The 11658-nt window shown below is 37.3% G+C and overlaps 1 protein-coding gene across 1 annotated transcript in view; it reads left to right on the top strand.

The window, feature by feature from the left end:
* The first annotated feature begins 6139 nt into the window (after positions 1–6139).
* Positions 6140–11658, top strand: part of mms4 (Methyl methanesulfonate sensitivity 4) — a 219978-nt gene continuing 214459 nt past the window's right edge. The window contains exon 1 of the mRNA XM_090371307.1: positions 6140–6232. Within this exon, the coding sequence (XP_090227433.1) occupies positions 6196–6232 (37 nt within the window). The 5' untranslated portion in view covers positions 6140–6195. The remainder of the gene's footprint in view (positions 6233–11658) is intronic.

Below are 11658 nucleotides of genomic sequence, written 5' to 3'. Positions count from 1 at the left end.
ATTGTTTCCTGCAGCAGCATGTTCGAGAGGCAACCAGAGAAAGTTATACTCTTGATCTGGTTATCAACAGTGATCATTCGTGTATTAAGATTTTGCAGATAAAGGAACCATTAGGATCACAATGTACTGATGTGGGATTTACTTAAAGATATAATTACCATCAGGGGTAAAGGAAAGGGTTTTTGCTTTCGTAAAGGCGAGTACAGTGGTCTCCGACAGTTTTTAAATTCTGTACAGTGGGATCAACTGACGATGTTACCAACAGTAAATTCTAAGTGGGACGCATTCAAGGAATTAATCGTGGATGCTACTAAAAGTTTCATACCTATTAAGAAATATTGTTCAAGGTTTAGGCCTAAATGGTTGTCAAATGAACTAATGAGACTCGTAACAGAGAAGAAAAATGCATGGGATGCATATAAATTATCAAGCGACTCAGAAGCCTATGGCAGATATAAGTTAATCTGTAATCAGGTGACAAAGGAGGTTCGGCAGGCGAAGGCAGATTACGAGAAATCCTTGGCAAAAGATGCTAAGAAAAACAGCAAGGATTTCTTTACTTATATAAACTCTAAAAGGAAGGGGCTGAATATGATTGGTCCACTTGACATCGATGGTTCGACTGTTGATGATCCTGCTCAGATAGCAAACAAACTGAATGAGTATTTTGCTTATACATTCACACGTGAGGAATTATTAAGGTTTGAAAATGGCAGAAGGTTATCAAATTGTAGCAGGATACTTAATGATTTTGTAATAACTGAGAGCAAAGTGGAAGAGAAACTGCTGATGTTAAACGTAAGAAAAGCACCTGGGGTGGATGGGATCTATCCAGTTAAATTAAAGGAGGCGGCAAATCAACTAAGCAAACCCTTAGCCATAATTATGAGAGCATCCTTGGACTCAGGGGAGGTTCCCACGGACTGGAGATGTGCAAATGTATCCCCAATTCACAAAGGGGGATCGAAGGGTGACACGAGTAATTACAGACCAGTTAGTTTAACTTCTGTTCCTAGTAAAATATTGGAGTCACTGGTTAAAGATGCATTGCAGGATCATCTAGACAAGACTGCAGCAATAATTCAGCCACAGCATGGATTTGTTAAGGGAAAGTCTTGTCTGACAAATTTGATAGGATATTATGATGTGGTTACAAAGGAACTGGATGCAAAAAATAATTTTGATATCATATATTTGGATTTCAGGAAAGCTTTTGACAGTGTTGCGCATGGAAGGCTATTGTACAAATTGGAGCAGAATGGTATTAAGGGTAAGTTGCTACAATGGATAAAAGGATGGTTAAATGCGAGAAGACAGAGGGTGGTAATCAATGGGTGCTGCTCTTCTTGGACTAATGTTATTAGTGGAGTCCCACAGGGTTCGGTGTTGGGTCCACTGTTGTTTTGTACATTTATCAATGATATTGATGAAGGTATATCAGGCTTAGTGTCGAAGTTTGCAGATGATACAAAGGTTGGTAGGGTTGTTAATGACAGTAATGGCAGTGTGGTACTGCAACGGGATCTAGATAATTTGGGCAGATGGGCTAAGAACTGGCAACTGAAGTTTAACCTTGACAAATGCAAAGTACTGCATATGGGTAGAAGTAACCCCAGAGAAACGTACCAACTGTGTGGTACTACACTTAAGGTGGTAGAAAATGAAAAAGACCTGGGAGTAATTGTGCAGTAAGATATGAAGTTTTCTCAGCAATGCAGTCAGGCTGCCAGGGCAGGTCATGGGGTTTTGTCAATGATATATAGGAATTTTGCTAGCAGGGAAAAGGAGGTGATTATCCCTCTGTATAAGGCAATGGTCAGGCCACGCCTTGAGTACTGTGTACAGGTCTGGAGGCCTCATTTTAGGAAGGATGTAGATTTACTTGAGCGTGTACAGAGAAGGGCAACAAGATTGGTGAGGGGAATGAAGGGATCCTCTTATCAAGAGAGGCTTAAGTTCTGCAAATTGCAGTGGCTGGAGACTAGGCACCTGCGCGGTGATCTGATTGAGGTGTATAAGGTCTTGAATGGGTTCAGCACGCTGAATTCTGATGGGATCGGTCCACTTTTTCAGATTACGAACCTAAGGGGGCATTAATTCAAATTAAGAAAGGACAGATGTAGAATAGATGTGCGGAAATTTGCCTTTAGCCAGCAGGTGGTTAATTGTTGGAACAAACTTCCATGTGTCGTTGTGGAAGTTGATAGGTTGAATAAATTTAAGGAGGAACTGGGCAGGCATTTGGAGGGAATGGTGTGATTTTTTTTTTTTTGGCTGATGCTGCATAAGCTCATACATTTGCTTTCTTGCATCACATGCCACTACTACTACTACTACTACTACTACTACAACGATTGCCTAGGTATTGCACTACTTCGAATAAATAACACTCCTCTGGTGGAGAAGAGAGTATTCTCTGCTAATTTCAAATTTGAAAAGTGTGAAGTTTGGAAATAAATAAATGAATGAATTAATTAAATAAATAAATGAATGAATTAATTAATTAAATAAATGAATGAATTAATTAAATAAATAAATGAATTAATTAAATAAATAAATAGCATTTTTTCTAAGTTAGGTGTGATCATAGAGTAGTATGTTACTTCTCTGTGCGCAGGACCATGCCGAGCCATTTTAGCACCTGAGGCAAGAACGAAAAATTGCGCCTCCCCTAAAAAAAAAAATAATAATTAAAAAAATTATGACTTATTTAAAATACATTTCTAGTAGTAGTAGTAGTAGTAGTGGTGGCATGTGATGCAAGAAAGCATGTGTATGAGCTTATGCAGCATCGCCAAAAAAAAAAAAAAAAAAAATCACACCATTCCCTCCAAATGCCTGTCCAGTTCCTCCTTAAATTTATTCAACCTATCAACTTCCACAACGACAGATGGAAGTTTGTTCCAGAAATTAACCACCCGCTGGCTAAAGGCAAATTTCCGCACATCTATTCTACATCTGTCTTTTCTTAATTTGAATTTATGCCCCCTTAGGTTCGTAATCTGAATAAGTGGAAGGATCCCATCAGAATTCAGCGTGCTCAACCCATTCAAAGCCTTATATACCTCAATCGGATCACTGCGCAGGTGCCTAGTCTCCAGCCACTACAATTTGCAAAACTTAAGCCTCTCTTGGTAAGAGGATCCCTTCATTCTCCTCACCAATCGTGTTGCCCTTCTCTGTACACGCTCAAGTAAATCTACATCCTTCCTAAAATGAGGCCTCCAGACCTGTACACAGTAGTCAAGGCGTGGCCTGACCATTGCCTTTTACAGAGGGATAATCACCTCCTTTTCCCTGCTAGCAAAATTCCTATATATCATTGACAAAACCCCATGACCTGCCCTGGCAGTCTGTCTGCATTGCTCAGAAAACTTCATATCTGCCTGCACAATTACGCCCAGGTGTTTTCCATTTTCTACCACCTTAAGTGTAGTACCACACAGTTGGTACGTTTCTCTGGGGTTACTTCTACCCATATGCAGTACTTTGCATTTGTCAAGGTTAAACTTCAGTTGCCACTTCTTAGTCCATCTGCCCAAATTATCTAGATCCTGTTGCAGTAGCACACGGCCATTACTTTCATTAACAACTCTGCCAACCTTTGTATCATCTGCAAACTTCGACATTAAGCCTGATATACCTTCATCAATATCATTGATAAATATACAAAACAACAGTGGACCCAACACCGAACCCTGTGGGACTCCACTAATAACAATAGTCCGTGAAGAGCAGCACCCATTGATTACCACCCTCTGTCTTCTCCCACTTAACCATCCTTTTATCCATTGTAGCAACTTACCCTTAATACCATTCTGCTCCAATTTGTACAATAGTCTTTCATGCGCAACAGTGTCAAAAGCTTTCCTGAAATCCAAATAGATGATATCAAAATTATTTTTTGCATCCAGTTCCTTTGTAACTACATCATAATATCCTATCAAATTTGTCAGACAAGACTTTCCCTTAACAAACCCATGCTGTGTCTGAATGTGGGGAGGATGGTGACGATACTACTGTGCTACCCACACAGACTGAAGGTGGTGTATGTGGGAATAAATGGTTTGTTCAACAAATTTTCAAATTCACGTGCTATCTTAATTAAGTCAAGTTTGACTGATTTACATGTACAGCTGAGCCAACATTTCGTGATTGGTGGGAGAAAGTACTATGCAGACTGAGCGCATTCGGGCAGAGTGAAAAAAAAAAGGTGTGAAGCTTCATCACTGGCAATGAAGATTTTATGAATGCAACTATATCAAACTGTATTCACAGAGCAGCCAAGAAGATTGCAATTTTTATTTAAATATAATGATGAAAATTAAAGGGGTATAATTCTGTTTTGCAAGTTATTCTATTTTTGTTCTTGTTTTAATAAATTATTTGAATTAATATTTTAGTTTTTTTTGGTGAATTTGTATCAGTTCAATGTTTCAATAAATTAATGAGAATATTAAAAATTGTTTATTACTTCGACATCCAAAGGTGGTGCACTTGCACCATGCTGCCAGCACCCATGTTCAGCAGTCAAGTGGGCTAGATCCACAGTCCACTCAAAGAGCATGTACTACTGCACTCTTGCCCCTAACCACTTGGTTATGTATTGTATCCTTAACCACAGGTTCCATGATCTTATCCACCACTAAAGTCAAACTCACCAGTCTACAGTTCCTCACCATCTTTTGCACCTCCTTTATGGATTGGGGAGACATTGGTACTTCTTCAATACAGGGGAAGATCCTCCTGGAATCTAATAAATGATCTCATTAATATTCCCAATGGACTGATGCACTCCCACATGATCTATATCTTATCCCATTAGTGATTTTGTTACAACATGTATGAGCATCTGTAGTTTATGGTTTGGGATGATCACAGTGACCAAAAAAGACAGACTTTCAAATGTAATTTTTAAGGAATTTTTTTTGATTGAGTGTTTTTACTTTTTAATTTTCAAGCATATATATTTCTATTATAATTAATCTTCTCTGTGTTAAAAAGCAGTAACACCATTTAGAAATGCAGTATATTCATAATAAGAAATTTACGCTAATAAATCTGATATGAGTAAATCGTATATTTTTCACTGAAATTATTATATTATACTAATTAATACAAGGAATTCACAAATGGTTGATAACAGTGCTTACCTCCATATAATAACTGCAAACTTCTTTTGTGCTCATGATTTGAAATAGTGGAAACAAAACAACTGGAATAAGGCTTGTTTCTGCTAATGGGATTGGTTCTGCTAACCAGTAAAGTGCAACCCAAAGTATGACGAAAGCAGTTTTACTTTCCTGTTTGTTTATCACTAAAACCAGAGGAAGCAATCTAAAGGGATGACAATTATGTAAATTGTCTTCCAGTAATGTTTAAGAAAACATTTTAAGGTCTGTTTCATGGCAGAAAGTATTTTCTTATTCTTCAACTCCAACTTGTATATCCAAGAGTAGCCAACTTGTGTTAGTCTCATGGGGTAAATAGAGTTCAAATCTGTTTAACATTTCTGCAAGTAAAACATGTATATTATGAAAATTCATTATCTGGTACACATTTTAATAAAAATAAAATAATACCTGTTTAAAGTGATTTTTATTCTCATAAGCAGTATTTATTATAAAAATATAACAGATTTCTTTATGCGTCATCCTTTTCAAAAATTATTTAATCTTTATTTTGGCGCCCCTTTCAGATTTTAACCTGAGGTAAGAGCCCCGTTCGCCTCGCCTTCGGCACAGCTCTGTCTGTGTGTGAGGGGATTTGCTCTTCAGTTTTAAAATCAGTCAGTTTGATACGCAGCACGTGAAGCCTGTAGAAGTGCGCGCTATTTCTGACTGAGAATAAACGTGTGATTCGGGTGTTGTTATGTCTAGGTGTGTCGAAGAAGTCAACTTCTAAACTGAAGTTCCAATTAATTATTAAAAAAAAAAAAGCTGTCGTAGATGATTATTCATGATTTTTTTTATTTTCTCGAAAATTTTTGTTACCACTTTTGTGAAATCACGACGCTTGAGCACGTTGGTTTTGAAAGTTTTCTGGGTGGGTTTAGTTGGCGGAAATTAAAAAAAAAAAAACAGCAACATCCAAAGGCTTTTAACCTTTCCTCCTGTGTTTACGAGAATTAGATTTACAAGTTTGTTTTAACTTTCGAACGGTAATTGTAAAAATGCATTGCTGGAGGTAGTTGATATGCATTCTACTAGAAAGAGACTTCTGTCAGTGAAAGGTTTGTGTTTTATCTCTGTTTTTATACTTCGTGTTTTGTAATATATCGAAAAATAAGAGCATATAACAATCGTTAAAAACCCACGTACACTATTTTTATTGTGTTAAGTTAAGCAGTGCTGGTTTATTAGTCGATGGTTTCACCTTTGATCCTGCTCAGATAGCTGATAATCTGAATGAGTATTTTACATCTAAAATGTCGGAAGTTTATCAAACTGTAACAGGGTGCTTAATGAGCTTGGAATAACTGAGAGCAAATTGGAGGAGGAATTCTTGAAGTTAAACGTAAGAAAGGCACCTGGGATGGATGGGATCTATCCAGTTATATTAAAGTAGGTGGCAAGGGAAGTAAGCAAACCCTTTGCCATAATTATGAGAGCATCCTGGGACTCAGAGATTGAACCTCACGGATTGAAGAAGTGCAAATGTATCTCCAGTTCACAAAGGGGGATCTAAGGGGGATGAGTTTATTGCTCTTCGGCAGAGCAATAAACAGACTTAATAAATAAATAGTAATTACAGACCAGTTAGTTTAGCTTCTGTTGCGGGGAAAATAATGGAGTCACTAGTTAAAGATGCATTGACAGATCATGTAGACAAGCCTGCAGTAATAATTCAGAAACAGCATGAGTTTGTTAAGGGAAAGTCTTGTCTGACAAACCTGATGGGATACTACGATGTGGTTACAAAAGAACTGGATGCAAAAAATAATTTTGATATCATATACTTGGATTTCAGGAAAGCTTTTTACACTGTTGCACATGGAAGACTACTGTACAAATTGTAGCAGTATGGTATTAAGGATAAGTTGCTACAATGGATAAAAGGGTGGTTGAGTGGGAGAAGACGGAGTGGTAATCAATAGACGCCACCCTTTGTGGACTAATGTTATTAGTAGAGTACCCCAGGGTTCAGTGTTGGGCTGATCGTTGTTTTGTATATTCATCAATAATATTGATGAAGGTATGTCAGGCTTAATGTCAAAGTTTACAGATGATACAAAGGTTGGCTGGGTTGTTAATGACAGTGTGCTATTGCAACAGGATCTAGAAAATTTGGGCAGATGAGCTGAGAAGTGACAACTGAAGTTTAACATTGACAAATGCAAAGTACTGCATATGGGTAGAAATAACCGCAGAGAAACATACAAACTGTGTGGTATTTCACTTAGGATGGTAGAAAGTGAAAAAGACCTGGGAGTAATTGTGCAGTCAGATATGAAGTTTTCTGAGCAATGCAGACAGGCTGCCAGAGCAGGTCATGAGGTATTGTCAATGATATACAGGAATTTTTTTAGTAGGGAAAAGGAGGTGATTATACCTTTGTATGAGGCAGTGGTCAGACCACACCTTGAGTACTGCCTACAGGTCTGGAGGCCTCAATTTAGGAAAGATGTAGAGTTGCTTGAGTGTGCACAGAAGGACAACTAGATTGGTGAGTGGGAACGAAGGGATCCTCTTACCAAGAAAGACTTAAGTTCTGCAAATGGCAGCAGCTGGGAAGTAGGTACCTGCGAGGTGATCTGTTTGAGGTATATAAGGCCTTGAATGGGTTAAACATGCTGAATTCTGATGAGATTCTTCTGCTTGCTCAGATTACAAACTTGAGGGGATATAAATTCAAATTGAGGAAAGACAGTTGTAGAACAGATGTGTGGAAATTTGCCTTTAGCCAGTGGGTGATTACTTGCTGGAACAAACTTCCATATGTCATTGTGGTAGTTGATAGTTTAAATAAATTCAAAGAAGAATTGGGCAAACTTTTAGAGGTAATGGACATGTGAAATTGTTTTTTTTTTTTTTTTTTTTTGGCTGATGCTACATAAGCTTATACACTTGCTTTCTGGGTGCAATATAGCCGAAGCAGCTTTTGCACCATAAAACCCCAAACAACAACTACAACTTGCTTTCTTGCATCACATGCCTCCATTACTACTGTGACTGCAGAGATGGAAACCCCTGGTACCATCAGACAGCTGACACTTTATTTTACACACTACTAGTAATTAACACAAGAAACATTTTCACATTAACCCAACTGGTAATGGGAAGATTAGACACCCAGCATTGACGGTTTATTTCACTCTCATCAAGAAGCCCTCAGGAATGCTCAAACAAGACATCTTCTTCAAAGCAACTTAAAAAACCTTGACATTCTAAGTCACTTTTTTCCAGCAAACACATTAGAACTCTTTAATCAACTAAGAATTGAACTAGAAATGCTCTGTAATGACAGCTCATACAGTTTGCAGTTCTTTGCCAACTCTTATCGTGCAACTTTAATGCACAGCGACTCTGCTCAAAACTATATTTAATTTTGATCCCTTTTAACTATATCTTCTGATTATTCAAAATGTCAACCCAGGATGTAAAATTTTGAAATATTCTAATATAAAATCATAATTACACATGTATGTCAAAATTTTGCATTCATCCTTTCATGGTGAATCTCCCTTGGACTTTGTATCCTTTTGCTTATGGGCTCTGCTTCACACCTTAGCCTGCTTTCTTGCATCATTGGCCAAATACTATACTAACAGTAAGTTTACCTGCCTCCTTGCATTGTTTGGGCTGGTTTATACTACTACTGGTACTAATCTCAAAATAATTTATGCAGTATGATTTAAATTAAAAACAGTGGATGAAGAAAAGGGTTTGGTAATTACTATACAGCCAAACATGAAGTTTTCTCTGCAGTAGACAGACAGACAGAAAGAAAAGAGAGCTATATTGGCCTGTTGATGATTTATTGAATATTGCTTGTAGAGGCAGGGAGGTTGTGATGCTACTGTATTTAGGCAATTGTGACATCACACTTGGCATATTGTGTCCAGGTATCAATGCCACACCTAAAAACAGATATTGAGCTTCTTAAAAGTTCTAAAGACCGGCAGTGTGTTTGGTGAGAGTGGCTAAAAGATTCCCATATGGGGAGACTTAAATCTCTGGGTTACAGAGCTTGGCAGATAGGTTCTTTAGGAAAAATCCTAATTGAGGTTTATAAGGCTCTAAAGGGGATAAAATGAATGAAGTTGAAATTTTTATGTATTATTGATGCTAGTAGCATTCAGACTAATTTGGAAGAATTATTGATTGGATTGTAGAAAGTTCACCTTAAGTTAATGAATTGTTAATTATTGGATTAAGTTGTATCCATGGGTAACTGAGGCTGATCATTTTGGGAAATTTGGAAGCCTGCTGGACCAATGACATACAGGAATCAGCAGAATGGGCAGAGGGGAGAAACATAATAGTATACCTGTCTTATATGGTGAGCATCCATTCATACTCAACAAACCTTGGTATTATGTTAAGGGATGACCTCAAAATAAAGAGGAGGATGAAAAATTTTTTTATTATTTGTTTTACTTTTTGGTAAAATCAAATGAATGGAGGTTGTTACATCGATGTTGTTTACGAACACTGCAATCTAAAAGTTGTTTTGGTAACCACATCCCACCAGTCTTGTTTGAATTGTGGAACTCAGAAGCTTTGAGTTCTTGATTGTTAATTATTAGTTAGTTGCTGATTTCATTCATGAATAGCAATAGACAATGTCAGACATTTCCCCTTGTGGTTGAAGTGCAGTAAAAATATTTTATGTTTCTGAGGTAAAACATGTTTTGAACAATCAGGCTCTGATAGGGAAATGGCCAATCCAGAACAATTTTTTCTATCCTTGGGTGGTTTTCTGGATTTACTCTATTCCTAGAAAATAAGTGAATAATGGAGTACAAGACTTGAGAAGTTTAACTGCGCACAGAATTAATCCAAGGAAATTAGGACTCAGAAAGAAAAAAAAAAATTTTTTTTTATTATTATTTTTTATCTCCTCCATCAAATATTGATTGTAGAAGTTATTTACATAAATAATCTTAGCTATTGAAAATTTGTTAGCCTGACTTTTAGATCTGGATTCATTGAAAGGAACAAGTTCGGGGACCTTGTTCCTTTTTCTATTGTTTTTCTATTGAATTGCCTCCCCTATAGAAAAATTTCATCAGTATATTTAAATAAGTGCAGAAAAAATGATTGTTTATTGTATTTTGAGAAACTCAATGTTTTGTAGAACCATATTTTACCATCAACTTTGCAAATATTTTTACCTCTGCCCTCTTCCAATTCCAGATCAAGTTTTGATATCAGAGTTCTCCAGATGATCATCTCTGATCACACCCTACTGGCTGAACTTCTTGATCTGCTGGCTTTTGCAAGAAATAGCTAGTAGTGCATATACCTTTTTTTTTTTTTCCACCAGAAAAAAACTTATTTCACAATTCACCTAGTAAACCAGGAGTCAAGAATAGTGTCAATTAAATCTCAGAGTTAGCATTAGCATTAGTAGAGGCATTTGATGCAAGAAAGCAAGCTTATGCAGCATCAGCCAAATAAAAAAAAAAAATAATAAAATAAATAAATAACCACTTCCACTTCACCCCTCCATGAGGAGAGTTCCAAATTGGATGAATAGTGAAGTTGTCACATTACTTGAGCAGAAAAGGTGGCATGGAAAGGTTAGAGAGCAATAAAATGTACTGCAGCCTATAACAACTACAAGATGATCTGTAATAGAGCCACAGAAAAGGTTCGACAGGCAAAGACAGTTTATGAGAAATCGCTAGCAAACAGAGCAAAGAGTGTGGGGGGGGATAAGGAATTCTTCACATATATAAATGCCAAGAAGAGCAGGACAAACCAGATCAGATCTTTATGTAAGGGGAAAGGGGATAGTATTAAATACACCAGCTGCCGTTGCAGATGAACTCAACAATTATTTTGCATCGATATTTACAAATGAAAAACCTTTTGTGGCAATGGGAAATTGCGGGAGCAAAGTTGAAAAATATGTAATTAATGATATTGAAATTTCAGAAGATTATTTAATGAAAAAACTTTCGAGCCTACAGGCCAGTAAGGCTCCTGGAGTTGATGGAATATACCCTATAATCTTAAGGGAGGCGGCAAGTGAGTGCATTGAACCATTGAGGCTAATTATGCAAGCATCACTAGACTGGGGAGATTCCCTTGGATTGGAAAAGTGCCAGTGTATCTCCTATACATAAGGGCGGCTCTAAGAGTGAAGTGGGAAATTATCGACGTGTCAGTCTGATTTCAGTGGTAGGGAAAATCATGAAGGCAATGATCAGGGGGTGGAATTCAGGATCATTTAGATCGAATTGAAATTCTCAAGGATACTCAGCATGGTTTTGTAAAGGGAAAATCATGTTTAACAAATCTGGTTCGCTATTTTGAAAGGGTCACTCACGAGCTGGATTTAGGGAATAATTTCGACATTCTTTATTTAGATTTCAGTAAAGCTTTTGACTCAGTCCCACATGAGTGGTTGCTTTATAAGCTGGAACAGGTTGGAATCACTGGGAAAATCCTTAGATGGATAGCAGGATGGCTTCAGGGCTGGAGGCAGAGG

Source organism: Mastigoproctus giganteus, chromosome 4 (genome assembly GCF_048544385.1).
Source record: "Mastigoproctus giganteus isolate SK-2022 chromosome 4, ASM4854438v1, whole genome shotgun sequence".
Classification (NCBI taxonomy): Eukaryota; Metazoa; Arthropoda; class Arachnida; order Uropygi; family Thelyphonidae; genus Mastigoproctus; species Mastigoproctus giganteus.
The sequence above is the reverse complement of the archived record's forward strand: the minus strand, read 5'-3'. Positions and strand labels throughout refer to the sequence as shown.